The sequence below is a fragment of the Bradysia coprophila genome (genome assembly GCF_014529535.1).
Source record: "Bradysia coprophila strain Holo2 chromosome X unlocalized genomic scaffold, BU_Bcop_v1 contig_12, whole genome shotgun sequence".
NCBI lineage: Eukaryota > Metazoa > Arthropoda > Insecta > Diptera > Sciaridae > Bradysia > Bradysia coprophila.
Window position 1 is genome coordinate 4,762,025 of NW_023503293.1, and position 24,523 is coordinate 4,786,547.

At 33.2% G+C, this 24,523-nt stretch overlaps 1 protein-coding gene and 1 long non-coding RNA gene across 3 annotated transcripts in view; one reads left to right on the forward strand and one right to left on the reverse strand.

Annotated features, from left to right (window-relative positions):
• Nucleotides 1–24,523, reverse strand: part of LOC119067132 — a 51,073-nt gene that overhangs the window by 22,595 nt on the left and 3,955 nt on the right. For both annotated transcript variants that reach the window (XM_037169918.1, XM_037169917.1), the window contains one exon: nt 345–437. In XM_037169918.1, coding sequence (XP_037025813.1) covers nt 345–437 — 93 coding nt within the window. The remainder of the gene's footprint in view (nt 1–344; nt 438–24,523) is intronic.
• Nucleotides 14,081–16,159, forward strand: LOC119067152. Its single transcript, XR_005085877.1, has 3 exons — nt 14,081–14,092; nt 14,754–14,755; nt 16,086–16,159. It is a non-coding gene; the product is annotated as an uncharacterized LOC119067152 (long non-coding RNA).

Sequence of the window (24,523 nt, forward strand, 5' to 3'; positions counted from 1 at the left end):
ATCGAGCTACCAACAAACCTTGCATACCATAAATAATGTGATTATGATGAAGAAGAGAATAATTCGAATAACTAAGAAAATGTGCGTTCCAATGGTTCAATAAATAAAATTATGCGAGTCTGTGCACTCTTTCAATCCACTTGTGGATCGAAGCAGGAGTTATTATGCAATGACTACAACATAATATTGATTTTATTTATTTTCAACATTTTTATTAAACATTAAATCTGTTAACGACATTGTTCGAGTATTTATGTGCGTATAAACTGACTTTTTATGATGTTTTTTTTCTCTCTCGTCATATATTATATTTATTTAATAAATGTGAATGTAGTAGAACTTACCGTACAACTAAAAACAATAACATAAGATCTGAGGTCCCACAACCTTGTAGGACCCTTTTGAGAACTCCACATTGTCGAGCTATGTTGGAATTTCTGTAAATAAATGAAAAGAAAATTGTTTATAAACAAAATATAAATAAAATTAAAATTCTGTTTTATGTAGTTGCGAAGCAAATGGCAGCAGAGGCAACGTTAAGAGTGTTTTATTGCTTTTTGTTTTTATTTATTTCGAGGAATATTATTGTTTCAATAAATTGGTGAATTCGGTTTTTATTATGCACTTTGACGACAGGTAAATAAACATGTCTTGAATGGTGAATCACGTTCGACGGGTTGTTGTCATATTGTTAGAAGACGCCATATCTTATTCCATTTACAGAATATTGGGGAATAAAAGGTCGGGGTGGTCATCGCGAATTCATTGACTAGTTTCTACGGAAGTCTACAGAATGCGAATTTCTGTTTTAATATTGAAGGATCTTTCAAACCCCAATCTTACTTCATCTATATGACTGCCTTAATCTATAATTAATTGTGTATGATGTAGAGTCTGATTCAGATTTTTTTTTTATTTGATGAATCAAAATATAGACAAAAAGCTCAATCAATCAACAGAAACAAAAAGGTCAGCTATGCGAAAGTTGCTAATTCAAGTGCTTGTTACTAGCTGTTGTAGCCTGTCTGAATGATTCAGGTTTAAACAACAAGAAATATTGAGGTTGTAGGTATACTATACATTGATATGATTCACACAAAAAGTTAAGGGTTTGCCGTCAGCAGTGTGTTTTCAATACTCCTTATGATCATTTAGAAAGTGACCTCAAACCAGGGTCTATTATTGGTAAATATATTTACCGAGTTTTTCTTACCAAAATTTACTTAAATTTACCGAATATCTATTGAATTAATGGAAACACAAATTCGGTAAATATTCGGTAGAGTTCAGTAAACCATTATGGTGTACCAAGACCACGTAACAAAAAAAAGGCGAGCGTTTAATTCCTGAGAAGTGTTCCTGAGACTTTTTAAATCAAACAATTTTCAGTTCAAATTCCAATGCAAAATCCGCAAGAAGGAGTTGATGTCCGTCACAGACCATAAATAAATTAATGAAAGGAGAGAACGTTTTTCACAATTGATGCTCTTCAGTATGACCGTATAAAATCGTAAGGTAAAAATAACACTTATAGCTCCCTGCATTAGACTTCATTACCTAGTTCTAGATACCAAAAATTTCATATTAACTCACGCGGTATCGTTCTTGGAAGCAATTTTATTTGTGTTCAAATCAACTGCAGTGTTGGCTTCACAAAGTACTGTGTACTCCATAAGTACCAGCCATAAACCATACTATTTAACTATGATGAATCAAAGATCAGTGAGTCTTAAACGTTTTAGTTAGCCCACTCATGCGATCGTAAGTTAATAAAACTTTCATTAGCAATACATGACTATTAAAACCACTAAACGTTCCTGAAAAGTTTGTAATAAAGTGTCGACAATGCTTCTCTTCAGTTCCAACAAATAGCCATTATACAAATAACATTATTTTTATGATTATTATGTGCAGCAAAAACGTGCATTGCACATCATCAAATCAAATATGTATAAAATATCGTCTGTTGTTTATCTGTCGTTGCCCATTTTAAGGAAGATAAAAACTCATAAGCAGCCTGTTCTTAAAGAATATCTGCAGTCCGGTAATGCAACAACAAAACTTGAAACTTGATGTTTAAGATGACGATCGGTTGGATTATATAAAAATGGTAAACGAAGGAAAAACTTAAAAAAAAGAAAAAAAAAAAGAAAAAGTCGTCAAGATTCCTGGTACTTAACTGGCCGCACAAAGTATTTAATGTTTTTTGTGTCTCATCAATATTATACACATCATCATCGAACTTGCTTATAAATGACCTTTTGCTTCGAAATTGCGTTAATACATTCCACACACAGTAAAGATAGAGTTATCTAAGCCTATTCGTCTATTTGTTTCCGATTTCAAACATCGCTTTGCCATCCACAAAGTACAGTTTCATTTCGGAAATTCTTCATTACACGATTGCTTTTATAGTTTGAAGAAAAAAAATAACTTTTCTTTTGCACTTTGAGAAAAGATGATTATACTATATGATTTCGATGACAAAATGCATAATCGTGTCTGGGATCAGTTTCTTCAGAAAATGTTTTAAGTGAAAACTCAAACCGACTTCATTCTTTTGATGAAATTATTATTATGCTGTCGCTCAAATGTCTTATGTACTTGAGGCTATTGCAACAGCGAATTGAAACATTAACTCAGCAGTTACGACGTTCAGCATAATTTCTAAATAGATGGAAGGCAAATTAACATTTAAAAGATGAGCGCACAAGAAAAGAATTTTAAATTTCGCGATGCTTCAACCGTTTTTTCTTTTAAAAAAATACTTTTATTCTACCGAACATGAAGCTTCGATGGTTAATGAGTTAAATTACATTCGCTTAGGCGTCTTAGGCAAGAATTTGTAAAATTTTAAGGTTTTGCTGATACGACAAACGTTTTAAGGAGACAGCTGTTAATCTCGGATAGGTAGAAGAGGACTGATGCTCCATAATTTTTTTTTTAACTTTGGTGGAGGAGAGATTATTGGACACTGTTCAATTCAAAAATATAAAAAGTCAAATCGAGAAAATTTTGAGCAATATCAAGTAATTTTGGTCTTTAGGTCGTTTTAATGACAATTTTTAGACTCATCTTATAGCAAAGAATTCAGAATTCAGTCAGTTTAAATCGAGACTTAATTGCAGCGAAGCATGAAGACTATTTCAGTGATAATCATCACGTATATTCGTGTATTGACTTGAAAATTATAAACTATATGCAACAAGACGATGTAGAACATTCCGAATAATAATTACACGATTTTATCAGTACTGTTCTAATTCATTTGATATCATCACCAGTTCGAATGCAAGGCGTTGAATATGGTCCGTGTATTGTGTGTGCGCATACACAATACACATTTGCACAATTTGATTTAAATGTTCTCTTGCATTATATATATTTCATGAATGATAAACAAATAAAATGTAATTCAAAGCAGCGGCTATTCGAGACAATTGTTTTGAAAGCATATTCTAGTTGTAAGCTCAGGAATTATATTGCCGCTAGAATATTTTTCCTACTCTCTTGTTCCATATATGTAATTACTGGTTGAGTATAGTCTCGTGATAACGATGTATCTAAGTATCTAAGTTATGCATTATCCATTACGTGTAATTCATATTGCACTTTTGTGGTGTTGCTGTGTAATTATTGTAGAGGTGTGTTCTGCTTTATGATACGTACACTGAACAAATGTGAAAAGAAGATAAATCTTTTCAATTATTGTTTCACGGAAAAAACTATACCAACGGCTGTTTCATCTAAATACTTCGTTCTTTTTTTTACAAAAAAAAACCTATATGTTTAGCACGAAGAAATAAAATTTCATTTCATTTGAAAATGTAGAAAATCGTTTCTGATATAATAGCACTCATAGGGTTACATTAAGTGCTGTTTGATGAATGCTTAGCTCTCTTCAAACCAGTAATGCCATTATTTTTTAAGAAGCTCGTCTGTTGGTTTGGTTTTGTAACATTGTAGTACAGCCTATAAGTAAGCGAGGTAGCACAAACTTCTCAAACAACTTGAATGGAAAACTTATCTTCAATTTGAAAAAATAAAAACGTAGACGTGAATCTAAAAACCGCTGATCAGATCATCTGAAGAGTTTTATTTGTGTGAGTGTGTGAAGCCTATTGCTTTACATTATGCTGTTTTTTGTTATTGTAAAAAGTGATTGTTAAGCATCGAAAAATTCAAAGAACCCAATTTATGATCATTTTGGAAGGTTTTGGCATCCCCTCCGCTAGTTCTGATTTTCTGATTGCGTGATGGCTATTTATTCCCTTGACTTGTAAGTCAAGGTCTTATGCCGGAAAATTCCCTATAATGTTTGTCCCGAAGGTTGTATGGTAAGAAAAACGGAATTGTTTGTCTCAATATTTTGCTTGTAAACACGATAACCTATTACTAATTTTATTTTTTTAATTGACACAGAATTGAATTCTTGAGGTTAAGTTCGAAGATGGGCTATTTGGGATTAAGGATCTGGAAGTTATTCCCGAAAAACAGAATTTTCCACTTTCGGAAATTCAATCAATCGAAAAAGATTACTTTGATGGAATTTGATTTTGTCGGTTAGTTATATCCAGCTATCACGCATGATAGTCAGCTTTCATAATGATAGTTAGCTATGACGCAGGATAGTCAGCTATCACGGTGATAGTTGGCTATAGTCAGGGATAGTCAGGTGAAAGTCAGCTATGACGCATGATAGGTTTCTATAACGGTGATAGTCAGTTATCAAACAATCAAATAGAAATGTTACAAGTGTGAAGTTTGTAATTCGCACGAGTCGTGCTATTTTATTCATGATATGATTAAAGGTTTTGTGAATGTAGTAAGTACCGGGGGGCTTCCTTTTTGTACATAAGTGTAAGGGAAGAACTTTTTTATATTGTACCAAAGTGAAAGAGTCCTCTAATCGTTCCTTATTCGCATCTTTTACTTTTGATTAACGTTAGCAATAAGACTATGAAACTGAATAATAAACAACTTATACGAGTGGGAAGTTTGCGGGCAGAGCGGAGCGAGGGCACGAGTCCTTGTCTATTTATTTTGATTAAAAATCTGGCCGCAAATTTACAAGAAGATAGAGAACAGAAGAAGTACTTTACCAAAGAATTTGTACTCAAGCAAAGGGTTTTACATCAGTTATTTGTGATGTTTCGGTAGTTTAACGACGGAAAATAAAATGAAATTGATAAAAATATAAAAATTGTCAAGGGACCTGACCCGCCCAAAAGGTGGGACCATCAGTTTTCAAATGATACCAAACATGAGTAATTCGAATAAAAAATGAATTTTGAGCGACGGTTTTTATATAGCAGAACAGGGTATTTCCGTGTGACACTGAATGTTTTAGACAATTTTTGTAAATAGTAATTGCAATGTGTTACTGTTCTATCAAAGAGCCCACTCAAAATTCGGCCTCCTTTTTGAGGAATAAAGGAGGATATTTCGATTATTTAAGAAGCATTTCAGGAGTTTTAAAATATGACATTTTGGATTAAATTTGATGAATTCGAAATTTTGTTGACTTTCCAAAGTCATATTAAGGATTTGTGAAGTAGATTTTTGGTGTTTCTAAGAGAATATTCATTGGAAAATATTTTCCGAATTTATAACAAATATTTTATTCCCGAAATTATTTACTCTAGATGAGTTAAGACAAATATATCAGTAAGGATATGAAAACAGCAAAATTTGTAGTTATTTAAAAGGGATATAAAGCACTCTCACTTATTTGGTGAATTATATATAGGTTTCATGAGCTTTTTTTTGGTGAAGTAAGCGAGGAACGGTTTGACATATGGATGGTTCCAGAGTCAGAATTAAAATGTTATTTTCCTTAGTTGTTTTAACCAAAGTGAAACCAAAAATGAGGAGTTTGAGGAGATTAAGGAGGTTTCATGAACATTTAGGGATCAAGGAGGAGTGGGCTCCCTCTTATGACACAGACATTTAAAAAAAGATTGCAGTCCTGTCGAGAAAACTCAAATGACACACTTCCTGACCATTTCGGACAGTTTTAACAACTACAATCGTTACTATCGACCATTTACTTGACCATTTAGCTTATAACTAAAAATAAGTATACCATAAGGTGTATGCTTGAGGTGTCTCAATACAAGTTGCAACGTCCTTAGGATTTTTATATTAAACAAGGAAAATTTACAAACCCCTCAAGGGGAAAATGGGCTCCAAACCCCAAAAAATCAAGAAAAGTTTTTCTTGGTTTTTCGAAAATCCACTGTTACTGTAGGGTAATTCGGTACATTAAGGGGTCGCAAAGTGACGTACTGATGTCAAATATAGATTTATGAATGTGGCAGTAACGTTTTGGAACACGTGGGGAAAAATAAATAGATTTAGCCATCAAGTAATCGGAACTAGGTGAGGGGGATGGTGAGTCTTCCAATCACTTCCAATAATACACAACGTTTATCTTTGTCTATTCAACAAGGCAACGCAACACAGCCAGCATTTTAGGTACCCACCCAACAAGCAACAAGTTTGACGAAATTTTTAAGTTGTAAATATTTAAACCAACACATGTAAAATGATTACAAAAAAAATCGAAAGATTTAGACTTCCAACAATTGGTTTTGAATTTTTTCAAATAATCTGCTACCGATAATGACATCAAAAGATAAACGTTGATCTCTATCCGACGTTCTTTTTTATACCACAACGTATAATAAAACTAATGAAGTAAAAGATTTTATATCAAATATTGAACCAAACGTTGAAACAAACGAAGTTACAGATTATGTCACGATACGCTCTTTGTTTGGTAAAGTTGTCAAACCTTTACCTTTACTGTTGTTTCACCGAATACCTAGAAAAATAAAATTAACTGCCTGCGAATCTAGGCGAACCAAAGTTTTCATTTAAATAAAGTTTTATTAAGTAAAAACCTAAAAATTACACCTCTGGACCTCATGCTAAGTAAACTTCAGGCATACAACGGATAATTTCCTATTATCAGAAACGAGATATTTATTTATTAAGATTGTCATAGTATAAGCCGTAGTGAACTAACCCAATTTATGTTTGTCTGAATAGTTTTTCCGACTTTTTACGATCCCTAAATCTTTCCATCTTTCCTCCAATTTCTGTATTGATTAGTCAAACGCTCTTCATCAGTTTTCACACCAGTTTCGACAAGACAGATACATTTTATTGTTATAACGAAAATCAGGGTTAAGTAGTTAAATAAAATTTAACATTAAACTGAACGATATGGTGACACCCAACGCCAACATTTAAAATAACAATAGAATGTTACGAATAAAAGAGTGAAAAGAAAAGAAACTCCGAATTTACACATTTCAAAATTCAAATAATGAAAAGTAAATCAAAAATAATGTATACATTTTTACCTATCTAATTTAGTTTTTTGAAGCAGCAAAATTATTTTTTCTATCAGCAAATTTATTCCTTTTTTTCTACAATTTTATTACTTTCATCTGCAATTTTATTCTTTAGGGAGCAAATTTTTTTTTTAGCTGTAAATTATTGTTTAGTTATAGGAAAAATTATTCTTCAGCAATAAACAAAATTATTGTTTCGAAATCTGCAAAATTATTGGTTTTGCAACAATTTGTTTCTTCCTTCTACGAAATGTGTCGAAAAAACGATTGGTTCAACCATAGGAAATTCTTCCTTCCACAAAGATTTCGTTGTGGGTGTGTGGAATATGTTAGCTGAACTCTAGATTACCACAATCTCAAGCTGAGTTGAGATTCAGATTTCAAGATTACCTCAAGATCAGTACCTTCAGGAAAAGCATAGTTTCGATGCATAATAGGATGAGTTTTTAAAGTATTTATTGGTAGAAAGTAAAGATCGTAAAATCGGTTGTGCACTACATACACGTAAAGTGCACTCAATTTTTTCACTTTTTCCAACTAATTTCAACATGTGAAAAAGTGAGCAACTATTTGCTCGATTTCTCACTTTTTTCAAATATTTTAGGTCCATTTACTCACTTTTTTCAAAACCACTTAAAACAGGTTGGAAACCTTGATCGATTTGTGAAATTTCGAATGCGGCGCTCCTAAATCACCTATTTAACTAGTCTTGTACATTAGCACTTAGAAATGTTCCTTCTAGAGTTGGTGTACGCAGAAACTTTGGGTCGATTCCAATCTACTTGATCCCCACCACGAGTTTTTACTATCACTTGAATCATTCAAACATAAGTCACGCTTATTATAATGTAGGGATCTGATCAAAGTTTCAAACCTGTCAGGTGAGTTACAGGTAACCTGCAACTTTCACACAAACTTTACTGGAAACTATCCGTGTTTCAGATCAGGAATGAATTAAGTCTCAATCATTTCAGTCATTTCAAAGTTGTTTACGGTTGTTTACGGTTGTGTCCGATTGTTTTCGCGAGCGATTGCTGTTTCCCGAATGAAATTTACGACGGACGGAGACGTAGGCTCATGGGCGGTGAAACGGGACGGTTACCAGCATTTTCTGCTCAACAAGCTGTTCAATGGAATTCATGAATTTGAGGGAAATGGCAAGAAATAGGGGCCGAATACCAATGCGGAAACTAACACGAGGGATATCGAAATGAACTGTATCCAGGTGAAACAGTAAAACTCAATGATGAACGCAGGCTCTGATTCTGGTATCAATATGTTGCAAATACGGTTTGTACCACATATATGATACTGAACTGATACGATCGGGACCCAGTGCAGCACGGTTCGGAGAAAACTCTGACTCCAGTTGAAGCAGATACGGTTTGTATATGGTAACGGTTTCGGTACGTATGCGATGTAACTTGATGTGTGAGTTGTTGATGCTTTCCAATTGCCATTCTTTGAATGCATCGTTTCTCACAATTTTTCTTTGTCATTTCTTATAAGCATTTACGCTTTTAGTTTGGATGTGCTGTTTTGCCAGCTTTGTCAATCAGATCCTTCACGGATAATCCGGTACGATTAGGAGCCTTAGTCTTTTTTATGCTGTGCATTCGTGAGCAAGTGCAAACAGTTTGCAATTATTTGTGATTTGTCTAGAGTTTTTTCTTTCCGTAATGTTGCGCGCTTCGAGTTTCAGTCTGTTTTGTTTTAGTTGTTGTCGACGTCTGTCAAGTCAACGAAAGTTGAAAAAACTTGCTAACCGCTGACTCGTTGTGTGACCCTGATCAGTGGAATGTGCAGACTGATGCACTGAAAGTTACGCAAAAGAGTGGAAGTGTTACGTAAAAGGGTGAATCTTCTGTTGAGTCCACGTGTGCCTTGGAAGTGGCAAATAGCGAAGAATTTTGCTTCGAAATTTTTAATGATTGTTTTAGCGGGCCTTAGTCGACCACTTGGTTGAAATCCCTGTGTCGTTTCTTGTGTGAGATTTTTGCTTTGGGTTGCCTTTCCTGAGGTATCTAGTTCGCTAGGACTAAGTAGAAATTCTCTAGGGTCGGGCCTTTGCGTTATGTTTCTTAAAAGAAGGAAATCTCTAGAGCCGATTTCTCTAGGACCGAAAGCGTCTTTGCGTTACCTTTCGTAGAAGGAGAAATTCTCTGGGACCGAAAAGAACGCCGGTTGACAGTAACCGACTTTCGCCCGCTTTTCTATACAGGATTACGTTAGTTGTCTTAGTCTTCGCTTTCATCCTTCAACTCTTGACTCGTCAACCGCTTTCTGAACCTTCGTTCACTCAGTGGAAGATATGAAGGTATATGCATCTAATTTAATATTATCTCCATCGTATGTACCTTGACCTAATGACTTCCTGGTGGACTCTGTTTCGATGGGCGCGAAGAACAAAAGAGTGATTATGAAATGTGGAATTAGGCCACTTAATGAAACAATATTATCTAAAGACTGAACGGAACAAACGGAATGGACAATGGTGAGATTAGTGAGAGTCTCCATAAGACAGGTAATTGTAAAGTTATAACAGGTGAGATTCGAACAACTAATTCGTTATCAGGTAATTGATTTCTCCTTGTGGCATTATATTGTGTCACATTGTATTGTATTATACCTCAATATTTTTCGAGCAATGAAAGAGCTCAGGTAGTCGGTTCATCTCCCCACTGCCGTGTAGTTAGTCCGATCACTTTGTCGAGCGACGGTGATTGTTGTTAGATTAAGTTTCAACATACCTCGAGTAGCGATCCAGCGCTGTTCACGGTAAACGTGATTTGTTTAATATACAATGCACGCTTACTATGAACCGGAGAGTAAAAAGGGGGATCCAAGTGGATAAGTCCCACTATCAGCGGTTCAACGTTCAAACTCTACTGGTTATGTGCACAGGCACCAGCTCTTGATATGTCACGGTCACGGTCACGGTCAGGAATGAATTAAGTCTCAATGAAAGAAATGAAAACGGAAGACACAAGAACAATAGTTTAAAACAATGTTGAGCTCTAAAACAGTTAGTTTATGGAAATCCTGATGAAGGACGATGAAAGTCTGTTTGATTGACCATAAAAATTACAGTAAAGTTCCTCACACGCAACCTCTATTAAAGTTCTGTTTTTTAGTCAATTCTATCTGCCGATTTCTGAGTTACACGAAATTTAAGATGGAGGTATTGGATTTCTCTAGCTCTCTCTGTTTCCGAAGCCTCAATCATTAAATTCTCAATGTCTTCCACACAACAACATGCCGAATCCTAGATTTTTTCTGAATTTACAACCATTTTCTTAAAATCACATTCATGATGATTAGAAAAGTGCTGTGATGCAACAAAGTTCTAGTTGGGTTTGACGATTTTTAATTTATAGAAACTTACTCGCGGAATAACCTTTAGCTTTTTGATCAGAAAATCAACTATTTCTAGAAACTATTTTCGTGACTTTTGGTCACTTTTCCACTATTTCACTTTAAATTCTCCGTGGAATCCCTGAAAGTGTTTAAAAACTGCAGTGTTACATGTAATGTTACAGGGAATTCATCCTTTTACGAAATGTAACGTAACTTCGTTCCTAGGAAATTCACACTTTTACGAAATGATACGAAAGGAGTGTAGTTCGTCACTACAGAATTCAACTTTTAAAGAAATGAATACCAATTTTCATTGTACATAAAAAGCGTTTTAACCCGCCGAGCGATCCGGCCCATTGCCCATTGCCTTGGAGCGAGCCGGAACGGTGTCGGTAACTTAGGAGTTATTTTTTTTTGTATGGTCTAATAATTGGACACCATTTTGTAATAACAAAGTTTCTAACATTTAAAAAATGTCTTTCAAACATGGTTATTGCAAAATGCTGCTGAATTAGTCTGTGTAATTTTTTTTATATTTTTGTCGTCTATAATTTGGTTCTATAAATTTAAATTATTCTTCAGCAATAAGCAAAATTAGACAATTCTTCTTTCTACGAAAAAATGATCTGTTCAACCATAGGGAATTCTTCCTTCTACAAAGATTTCGTTCGTTCGTTGCCACCGGATAAAATAAAAGAAAAAAAATTAATAATCTGCCCCTCAGGAAACTAAAATTTGCAGACAAAAGAATAAAAATGCTCCCAAGAATTTGCAAGAAATTTCGCAGATTTTTTGAAATAATATTGCTGCGAGAACAATAAATCCACTGATAAGGCTCTAATAAATTTGCATATGACAAGAATAGTTTTGCAGAAAAAAGACTAAATTCGCAGATAAAAAACATTAAATTTACAGGTGAAAAAATTAGATTTGCGGACAAAAACATCAATTTTGCTGCTGGAAAAGAATAATTTTGCTACCGAAAGAATAAATTTGCTCTCAAAAAAATACTTTTAAAAAATAATCTTTCCTTTTATCGACTTCATATCACAAACAAAAATCGAGGCTAACCCATCTCGCTTCCGTACAAACACACAAAGTTTCTTTCAGTTCAGAAAAAAATCAAATGCCACACAAGTGGAGAGATATTGATACTATCTCCCGTGAAATAGTCATAAAAAGTGAATATAATAATTTTCATACGGCTAATTAATTAATAATAAACCGCAAACAAACACATTTTGTCTGCAATGATCAAAACATTATTTTCATCACCCGGTAAAAATAATAATAATAAAAAAAAATAGTTGAAGTCAAGTACATTATAATACGGTACACAAGCGCAGAGAGTCTCAGATCAATATTTTATAATACAATTCATTTCATATATCATTTTGTTATTGTTATTTTAACTAATTTATTATTTATTGTTATTCAGTGTGTATATCTCTTTAAATCTCTTTAACATTTAAACTTGTCTTTACATGCCGACTAAAATTATAATAATTTTTTGTCGGAATCAAAGTTTTTTTTAATTCGGATTTATAAGTACTTGTTTGTTTGTTTTGTTTGGCTGCGCGGTACATGGAAGGTAGAGTCGTTTTTGTAGAGACGTTTATGTTTCAATAAAATGATCGAGTGTAGCACTTTGGCATGACATTTTGATGATATAGGAAAATATTAGCTTTAATTTCTAGCGTGCAATGTGTGGTTGCTACATTTTCTCACCATATCAAAATGTTATAATTTTTCGATTGTTGACATGATGAGTGGTAATAATTCTATTGAGACTGACAAAAGTTGTTTTTATTATGTGGCCCTATTTTGTAACGATATTGTGTAAGGTAAATTCGATTTCTCTGTTGATCGATTAGTTATTCGATGATGAAACTGATGGTAGGTATTGAAGATTAGTAATTGGGAGATAAAGTTCTAGATTAATAAAAACAAAAAATGGAGCATCTTTTGCAAATGCAATGTGGTCATTTATATAAAAAGATGAGTTTTCGTGTGAATTTTGTTGATCCCAGGCGTCAATACACGCTAGCGAGGGTCGAATGGGACATTTCATTTAATTTTAAAGCGCCTGGTCCCTGATTGCATTGAGGATTAAAGTGAGTCTGTTTGTATCGCTGAATGATTTCTCTGGCATATATGAGATGTAACCACTATTGACTAAAGCTATAATAGCTGAATAATGTCAGTGTGAGGTATGCTCGAATAGGTACGCTCTTAGAAAATCTAGGAAAGGTAAACTTTTTGAAATCAATAAAATATTCTCTGGAACATCGTAAGTGCGACCGGCGGTCAGTCGTTCTAAAGTAAAATGTAAAATTTGACCCACCCTAATAAAACACACGTAAACGAGACTTTTCAATTTAGTCCGAAAGCATGTAAATGGAATTGATTGTACAATGTACATGCTGAAAACTTCAAAACAAGTGCATGAAAAGTACGGTTTTTCAGGCATGTCAACGCAGTAGAGTACTACTATTTTGTATGAAACGTCTTTTGGCATTTCCAATGTTTCTCAATAAAATTTAGAAATCTTTATTGATGCAATTGTTTGTTGAAAACCAGTGAAGCTATAGATTCTGTGTCAAACACTATTCTACACTTTGAATAAAAGAATAAACGTTATGATTACGACCAACGCACTACAAGAACAGGCAAAAGAGTAGAATTGAAATAAGGAACCGTTCTTGGAGTACGTTGTTACATCGCGATGCCGTTTGTAAAACATGAAGGAAAAATATATTATTAGTTATAAGTTTGAGGTTTAGGAAAGGAAGACTCTAGTTAAAGTACGCATATAAGAGGAAGAATAAAGCTCATCTCATTTGGTTTTTCGTTTTTTTTCTAGAAATTTTTTGTTTGGTCGTTAAAGTGGTGAATGTCAACGAGAAACCTTTTCAGATGTAGACAGTTATCAAGTGAGTGGGTGTAAAATGCATCTCCAACATAAAAAAATGGTGTAAAAATGAACGTTTCGCATTTAAACCGTAATTTTCTCACAGCAAGAAAAAAAATAACAGAAAGAATCTCACACCAACAAAATCATACCAAAACATGAAATAATATTATTCGCTTCGAACGGAATGCCAGGCGAATATGAGTTCTTTAAAAGAAAACAATTTGCATATCAATTTGTTGGGTGTGCTGTTCGAAGACGAAATTCTCATGGCATATTTCTGTTCTTTGTAGGTAATAATGATTAACAGAGGCAAGTTTTTATTTTCTTTTTATTGTTTTTTTCCTTCGTCTTCTTCGTCTTCTTTTTTTAATATGTTCCCCATTTTATTTGTACTGTACTACACAGTGTACACACACATAATATGCATAATAATGGAATACGTACGGACCTATATATAATTGTAATTTATATCTAAAAGGTGTTTGTTCTTCAAAAGCTCTTGTGTGTTTAAATGAATTTGGATTAAAAAAAACATCTCAAAAGATTTATAATTTGTGAAAAGTATAACTTCTCCTAGTTATTACATCTCTTACCTATTCGTTTTATCTATTCAAAGTTTTACAACTTTTTGAATTCAATAAAAATGAAAATTTTCGCAAGTGTTATGTGTGCATACATAGAGATTCTTTTCTGATTAGCATAAAAGACATTTGAATCATCTCAAATAATAATAATTATGATAATTAAGGAAACAAAAAATTCTTTCATTGAAACTGAATTAGCATAATGATGATCGTGTTCAATATTAATGTTTGGTTATTTAGCCCAAAAATTCTTTTAACACTTAATATCTAAGCATTTTCACTTTTTACGACACATTCACGTTATTATTCGCTAAATATTTGCATATAACCCAAATTATTTTATCACAACCGATAAATTTTTCATCGATTAATTGTCAACCGAACAATCAATCATTATTCGTACATTATCCAAAATGTATGTTGTGTTCAGCAGAATATTATACCAGAAAGTAACCGGGTTATATTTATGTAGTTAATTTGCAGAAATAACAACATGTAATGGCCGAAAAAAAATGAGCCTGACTCGTTTTCGTGCAGAAGTTGTACCACCGAACCTAATTGAAGCCCATTGTCAACACACCGAAGTTGTTGAAATTCTTATTATGATAAAATTAAACAATTTTGTGTCACACATAAAGATTAACATCGATTTATCTTGTTACTGTTTAGGTGGATGTTCTTGATGAAAAATTGCCTTGTCGATAAATTGTCTTAAAAATACCGTCTCTCCTTATTTGGATGCAAAACAAGTTGCAATTCACACTTTGTAATTTACAACAACCACAAAAAACAGCAGAAAAAAGTCAACTACGGAAAACTTAAAACGGAAACTTAGGAAAATAACAAAAAAAGTGACCTCAGAGGAAATATATCTGAATCTGCTCTTTAAATGGAGTGGATTGACGTACAAAATCTTTTCAAACATTGAATTGTCATTTAGAAGATGAAAAAAATTAAGAAAATACTCAAAGTCAGCTAGAATGCTCAAGTGTATCAAGCACAGAAACTCATTTAAAAAAGTCGTAAAAAAAAACTTCAAAAGGTTCATAAAATGTATTAAACCCTACTCTACAGAGTTTGTCGACAAAGTCGTGCAAGTGTATGCTTCAAAATCAATGTAAAACTACTCCAAAAATACTCTTGTGACAAAGAGTTTGATTCCTCATTATTTCTAGTTGAACACTTATAGTCGTTAAAGGAGGAAACAAAACTAACGAATTAGTAGTAAAAATAGTAATTAGAGTACATTTTTAGCGCTTTGGTGCTATAACCGAACAAACTAACAAAAACTACACTTGAAAATTTTATTCTCTTAAATAAATTTCACAAGTTCCACGCGCAGTCACAAATGTTTCTTATATTATGAGGCACTTGATTTGACCCGTCTTATTCATATGTTAAACAACGCACAATAACGCACAAATTCATATATAGTACATTACTATGCAAGGGAAGTAAAGTGATATCTCGTATCCAGATGAGTAAAAGTTACATTTACTCATCGTGATACGAGATATCACTTTATTTTCCGTGTGTAGTACGACGTTTTACTATGCGAGTGATGTAAAGGCCTATGCCTATGCATGTAATAGCCTTATTACATGCACCAGCATAGTAAAATCTAGTACGTTGAGACCAATACATTTTAGATGAGTTAAAGATACATCGGCGCATAATAGGTGGTTTTGCAAAAACTTTTATACGTTGGGTGCAATGAGAAAATATCAGTTAAGTGGTCATTGTTAATTAGTTTCCTCTTATACAAAAGCAAATAACAAAATGTATGTTAAAGCTACTGAAGTAAAGTAAAATTAAGCTTACTCTAGTAGAGTCCCTAAAGGAGTAAGAAAGATTAGAAAACTGCAATAGAATAGTAGATTACTATACCAGGGAAGTAATTTGATTTCTCGTATCAAGATGAGTAAAAGTATCCGAGGTCTTTAGCCCGAAATTATTTCCCGTGTGCAGTGTTATTTTTCTTTTTGAACGAGCTAAATGGTTTTCCCTAGGGAGGGAATGACCCTATTACCTCCCTAGGTCAGTAAAGTATGTTACTTGCTTTGGTTGGTTGTTATTTACTTTTAAGATCTCTCTGACATTCGATGTTATAATCTGTGACATGCAGTTACTTTCATTGCTACTGAATAATGAAATTATAAAGGAATTTCCTTTGTCAGTGTGTCTTCGGTTGGTTGTAATTTTCATTCTATATGCGGTGCATAAACATTTAATAAATGCACTGATTACCAATTAAATTAAATTATGGTTACAATCAACGGACACAGATTTCGGTTCTACACCTCTCTTAATTTATGTTCTCTCCCGAAGAATTCGTCTGGAAATAATTTACTTTAATAATGCAAATTATTCTTTTACCCTCACTTAAAAGTGATCTTCCATGCAAACTTATTATTTTAACTATAACTCACTTTTACGTTGGCTTTTTTAGAATATAAAAAAAATTAAATTTAATTTATATATAAAGCAAAATGAAACAAAACATGAAAACACCGCACACACAGTCCAGTCAATATATTATAAAAGACAAACCAATTAACCGAAATACAAAACCTGCGCAAAAATGAGTACATTTATGCTGAGGAACAGGTATTATTGACAAGATTATGATTATACTATATATTCATTTATACGATTATTATGAGCACATATATTTCGAACGTACATTTTGAAAACACACAGAAACGTTCCAATCAAAGTTTGAGATCAATTTTTATTATGTGTATATGAAGCATCGCAAATTTTTGGGAACGTGATCAAAGCGTTCACATTCTAGCATCATATGGTGTTCGACAACAAGTACACCAACACGCAGTGTGAGCGTTAAATGTACTGTTTAGCCTAACAATTTACAAACATTAATAATGACAGCAATATTTATTGTCTTTTTATTTTTGATGAGGGCTGCAGATTTCGATGGAGAAAACTGTATTTTGTCAACCTTTTACAGACGGCAGGAGTATAATTCTGTTTCTTCTTTTGATCTGAGTATTTTGAATAGATTGTCACAAAATCTTTTACTTCATTACTTTTATAATGTCTTTTTACCGGTTAAATCAGAGCTCACTCTTTTTTGTCATTGCTGGCTATCTCCTGTAAAAAGTTATTTAAATACTGTCGCTAAGAATATCGCTAGGACAACTTCGCCCAGCAACTCCATTAACATTTGCTTTTAACTCAAAATGTGGATGGAGCATTGAATCAACGCACTTCAAGCAAAAGTGCTATTAATGACAGCTGTCAAATGGAATACTTTTTGTATGAAATTTTATCCCCACTCTTTTTACAGTGTATGGAACACTGTCAAGTTTCAGTACCCTATTTTGAGTACCACTTTTGCTTGAAGTGCGTTGATTGAACGCATAATTTCGTGTTTTCTGTACTTGTTAATTGTTGATTAGTTTTCAGAATACGTTATGAAAACGAGTGTTAGTAGCAAATAGTGGCGTATGGTTCATATATGATTTGTGAACATTCTGCTGTTAATGTCGAACCTTTGCTAAATGAAAGACCCATACAATAACTATCATATAATTTGACCGGTTTCAGCACGGCTAAATGGTTGGGATAGCCTTTGGGTAAATATCAGCTAAATATCAGGGAGTTAAATTCTACCATTAGATGACGATTTCGTCCAGTTATAATTTCCTCTTAACGCAAATCCTAGCCATTTTAGTCTCATTATTTTACGAATTATCCGGTAATTTGACAAAGTCAGTTATGTTTATGGCAAAACCTTTAATTACATGTCAGAAGCGATCAAAAAAAAGTAAATCAGATTAAATTAACATAATCGCCTTATTCCATATTAAGAGGTCGGCAAGCAGAGATCGCAATTTAATTATCATTATTTTTACAGAAGAGAAAATTAAATCGAAAATTTTTAATAAAAAAAATTAGCTTGAGAATAGCAACTGTGTACATATGAAGGAATATTCTTCCAACCGAAGAAACCGTAAACATTCATTTTTGGGGCCAGAATATTCAACTCGGTCCTACTTAATCATCGGTGGTTACATATTTGTCATTCAACTTTTAAATTCTGAACGTTTTGCTACAGTGTGACTGCGATTCAGTTTAATGTGTAGTGTACTTTGGCTTTACTGAGTTTTTTTTTATTCTTGAAAATGCTTCGTTCTAGCCCGAGACCCCATCTTATCATATTATTCCAATGTAATTGCGAATTAATTTTATACATTGATGTTAATGAGAATGTCGTGCTTCATCCCCATGAAATTAATTCCAAATTAAATCATAAATCCAAAAGTGTTTCGAAACCAAATTGCATTTACTTTTGTAAATATTTCGTGGTGAGAATGCAGCTGCAGACATTTCATTTCTTCTCGAAAAACATTTATCTAGATCGGAGATTTGATTTTTATGCATTCACAAATCCGCTATTGTAGCCGTGACATGACTTCAGATGACAAACTTTTATCAATCATCAACGGCTAGTTAAATAAGTGAAGTTAACACGAATTTTTGTCTTCTTGTGTATGGACATTATCTTACTGGAAACGTTTATGGCACACAAGTGTCAACAGAATTGTAAATAAGATTATCATATAAATCGACACGTAACACATATTCTCGGACGCAGTATATTGACTGTAATTATAGCTGTTACTGCTTACTAACATCAAATATGCATGAGAAATAAAAATGCAAAAATCGTCGTTTTTCTTTCTTTTTCAACAAAAAAAAAAGAATTGTAATGCCTTTCAGTCGTGAGCCCAACATTGATTTCAGATGAGTAGATATAATAGGTGTACGTCACATATTGTCATATCAATACAATTCATTGATCAACAAAGGTGCAGCCCAGTTAGAACTACAAGAGATTTTAGTTATACCAAAGACATAATTGAAACCTTAAATAGATGCAGTGTTGCATGCCATGCCATACACTTCTGTTGTAAATAAATACAATACAAGACTCTGTTGGTCGTCTCATTTATGTGTGTGGAAACGATGTGTACCTATTACATCGGTTGAAAAGACTCCTACGTCGTTTGGAAGATCTAGGTACACTTACCGGATATCGAATACAGTATACGCCGTATCAAAAACATTGATTTTAACCTTCAAAAAACGGTCACCGTATAATAGCGAAATCTATTACTTCATCTGTTTGAAGTATTTTCGTAAATTTCATACAAAATTTCTTACTTTAATTGTTTTAACGCATATTTTACTAATAGAAGAACACTAACCAGACGACAGACCAGATAGTTTATTATTACCGTTGTTGTCGCTTACAGATGAAGGTATCGAAATGTAACTGTTTGAGGTCTGCAAAACTTAATGAATTGTTTTACACAATAGAAGTAAAATACAAATTGGATGTATGTCTTGTAAAGGAAATAGGTCATGTATTTTCAGTGACAACTTTCAAACTATCCTTCTGACGTCGATAAATACATAAAAGTTAGTGCATTCAAATCGTTACTCTACTTAAATGAGTTCCAGCATGGAGTTCATGTTATTTTACGTTGATAAAAATGTCAAATCAATCTCCACTCTTTGAGAAACATATCCGACCACACAGGCAAGATATATGGGCAAAGGTACTGCACATAAAATTGTTACCATGCTAACTATTTTAAAAAGTATGTTGCGGTGTATGTCTTAAAATGAGATTATAATTGTTGAATCATGAAAACAGAAATCTAAAACGCAACTGAATTGTGACCATTTTTCCCATTTAGCAGTAGTCAGTCAGTCAATCAGTAATTATGATTGCATTTCTAATTATGCTTACGAACTTCTTCAATATATTTTCTTTTTCTTTCGTTTTTTTTTTATTAATATTATATTTGTGTGTTATATTTTCTCTGTTTTGTTAACTATATTCAATTATTTACTTAACACATTTTTCAATTTTCTTGAACATGAGAACATAACGAAATGTATGGAAAAGGAAGTATGAGAACGAAGCAAAAATATTTATTATGCTTTCGAGCGAATCGGAATAAGCGAAAAAATATTATAAAATCAAAAATATAACAAACAGTTTTTTTATTATTATTAGTAGATAATAATATTATAAAAGAAAAACCTATAATGGCACGAATATAGAGAGAAGTATATAAAGGAGAAATTCCTCGCACACTCTCAGTCGTCGAATTCAGATCAACTGTTACGATAATTGCGATAACATTTTTTTTCTATTCGTTTCGTTTTGTAGATTCTTAGAAATACAGCGCTTCATTTTATTATGAAATAATATTGACGAGTTTATGCTGACTTTTAACTGGGAAGCATTCAATGAAATTTGTTAGTGAAAGTATGCCTTTTCGCAGGGCCTATTTCATAGATTTTTTTTAGAACTTCTAAACAGCTGAAGGAAATTCATGCTGAAATTTCACTGCCTCTAACTGTAAATTTCAACAAATTCTACAAAATTTAAAATTTTAAAAATTCTAGCATATCCACGCAATGGATCGATTTTGTTGAATTCGTAGAAATTTACAGTCAGAGGCAGTGAAATTTCAGCATGAACTTCCTTCAGCTGTTTTTCAGCGGATCAACGCATATAATTAAAACTGTTTCTACTTGTTTATACGCACGCACGCTAGAAAATTTTCTACAAAATTTTGCAATATCTAAAAAAGAATCATAAAACTTACTAACATATTTCTGGCCAAGACTAAAGAATAATCGATTTTTCACCATGAAGCCGTGATAACTAATTTTTGGTCCACGACCAGATCTACATTTTTCTCCATGTGGCCAAAAATGAGCCATCATGGCTTCATGGTGAAAAATCGATTTAAAAAATGTCTTGACCAGAAATATGTCAGTAAGTTTTATGATTCTTTCTGTCAATTCTAAAATTCTAGAACAGTTAGAAATTTTTTTAGTTTTATAGAGATTAATGAAAACAAATGGAAACTTTTATATCAACGAAAAACAGAAGTTAACACACCGATGACAGGTGTTCACAATTGATTCATAATTATAATTCTCTCACTTCAAATCGTACATGGAATTGAAACATAATCAAATCTCTTCGATCAGTTACTAAATAAATAATCAATGGATAACAGTGATAAGCAGTGAATCCCTGAAGTCAAGAAAAAACACATCAGCCACCGACTCTCAACAATCTTATTATTAGCATAGCTAATTTTAATGCTTTATGTACGTTCATGTTAAAACATGCTGTGGATACAATGTAAAAGTCTGTCTACCTAACAGTTGGACATACCATGTATCTTCCGTCATTCCGTCAATGTCATTAATAAAATGTGATGATGCATAAATACCAACTCAATGTATTGAAAAGAAGAAACTGCATTTGATGTTGAGAGATCCAGTACTTCACAGCGATGATGAAAAATTTTGAATCGATTTTTTTTAGATATTACGATTACGTATTATTCCAATACTTTTCAGAGTTGAATTGAAAATAAAGACACTGACTTCACTTTGCCTTACAGAGATCCTTTCAAATTTTATCCAATTTTATTTAAATCTGAATAAATTTTACATAGTGCGTCGGCTACTAAAATCCCACAAAACAACAAATTTCCAAGCAAGTCTGTAATCTGCTATTAGATAGTCCATGTCGGTATTTCGAACATTGGCTACAGTTAATGTCAACCTAGTTTGTGTCACAGATAAGTTTACTTTTGATGTTTTAGCAGCTGGTCCACTCATCGAACTTAACTGCCTATTCGTACATATAAGGTTTTATAACGCTCGTATGGGTGGCTGTGTGACACCAGAAAAGGCCAAAAAGGAGTATAAATACTGTGCTTGAATGAGCGGACCAATTGGTAAAACCGCTGAAGCAAACAATGCAATTTGGTTGATATTAACTGTAATATGATTTTACATAGAGAAATTAGCAGATTCGATTGTTTAACTGGTGATATGTTTGTCGTCGCTGAGCACCTTTGGTTAGTTTTGGCCGCCTCTTCATATCGATATAGTTACTTGGTCGACGCAGTGAGGAAAAGTAAACCTTTCGTTGCCTTTATTGAGAAAAGCGTTGATAAAGGTTTTTTAGGCAAATGATTTAGTCACACTTCGAGAACCTAAAAAAACGTTTGTCACTCGGTGGCATAAATAACTCTACCACCAAAGGTGTATACGATGTTTTTCTCAGTAAGTGCCACGAAAGTTTTACTTTTAGTTACTGAATTGAAAAAAAAAAAATTGAAAAATTGAAATGAGAATGTTCAAAGACGATGATTCCTAAACATCATCTTTCTACAAATTTTTCAACACGTCGATACACAATTTAATTGAATATATAGTGGATGATGCTTCTAACGCACTCGCCGACATTTATTCTTTCTCTCGATTTTCTTACCCTATCCGAGATGTAATCTTCATTAATCGACCTTGACTCATGACCCATTTCGAATCGAAAAACATACATTTTTCTAGAGTCCAAACAAGCCCATTTAATTTTATGTTGAAGCATAAACAAAACCCGTTTTATTATTATATGTTAATGAATATATTAACTCACGTTTTATGTTCAGGTTAACCGATAGAGGAACATTATCAACAACAAAGTGAAATGTAAATTAGAAATTCTCTTAGTAAATGAAGAGTAAATGTTCGAAAATCAGTTCTTTTTTTCTTTCTTTTCTTTAAGTTCTGTATATAACTCTAAATGCGGTCGTTTTTAACGAAATGGTGTTTTGATATTACGAGTCTTCACATACGATTTTACAGGTCTTTCATATTTTCGTAAATTGTTGACATGTACATTAACTGCCGTAAAACATAAATATATTCGACTAAACAAATAATTAATCTTCAATTAATTGATTCATCCAATAATTATATTTCGAATTGAAAAACATTTTCAACGAACATTGGTTTTGATGGAAAAAGGGTGTCAAAGGGTGTTTCACGCGCATCGTAGTACTCCTCTGTTCATCAATTCCTACATCCTATTCTATGGCGGATGATCTCAACAGCAGGAGACAACGGCAGATGACTTGGATCTCGCCAGTCGTACACATGGATCAGCGGTAGACACTTTCACAAATCTGAAAATCCAAGCGGAGAGAATGGGTTTGATGATCAACGAATCGAAAACCAAGTACATGAAAGCCAAGCTCAATACGGTTGCCAATCAACAAGGGGATGTGATAAGCATGGGAGAGTACAACCTCGAGGTAGTCGATGAATTCATCTAACTTGGAGCGCTGATTCGTTCGGATGGAGATAATACACCTGAAATCCAAAGGCGAATCATGGCTGCAAGCAGATGCAAGCAGAAGAGCGAAGAGGAGTAGGACGCCCTAAAATGCGATGGATAGATGGCGACGAATCAGATCTTCGGGCACAGGGAATAAGAGGTTGGCAAAGTGCAGCAAATGATCGGGCACGCTGGAACCTAATTCTCGACCTGGCCAGGGCCCACAAGTGGCTGTTGCGCAGGTAAAGTAAAGTAAGTTTGATGAAAAAAAATTTGATGTGAATTCAATATATTATTGTAAGTTGAGCCGACATGCTCCAGCTATTTTTGCAACTTATTAAGACGTATCAGTCATTAAATTTAATCAACCAGTAATGCGACTGCTTTTTCTTTTCGAATTTATTTGTATTTGATGAAGAAAAAGAAGAAGTAAAAAAATATGCGATTTTTATTTGGATACAATAATTACGGTTTTTCACTCAAATTTCTTGTCTTTAATTGACGAAATGTCTTCGTTATATTTAATTTTATGAAGAACAAAAAAAACGTATACTTTTAGACGATTGGCAATCCAATAAGAAATGTTTAGTCAATTGAAACATTCGACATTGTCAATAATATTCATTATCATGATCAGTCGATCAATTTGGTTTTTAATTTCTTTTACTGAGGCATGTTCATACTTGAATGGACATAACTTTTTCTTAACACAAACAATTTGCACCAACAAGTAGTGATGAAGCTATGAATTCGTTACCATTAATCCTTTGAGCTTACAATAGAATAAAAAATTGTGGTTCGTTCAGTTCGTAAGTGAGTCGATTTCGTAAACTTTTGATAGTTAATATATGAAAGAAATGTCAAAAGTTCACGAAATTGACAACTTACATACGAACTTACTAACCCATGATGGGTTACCCCTATCGATATCTGCAGCACTGTGCTGATGGCACATCTTACCAAACAAATATTTACAAATCGTATTTACTTTATAAAAAAACGGCGATCGACAGCCAAACGACAACAACAATAATGATGACCTATCGTTAATTCAGTTCTTCTAACCGAAAAAAAAGCGAAGACCTCCCGTTAATGTGATTCTTACTATAACAAACAATATACGATA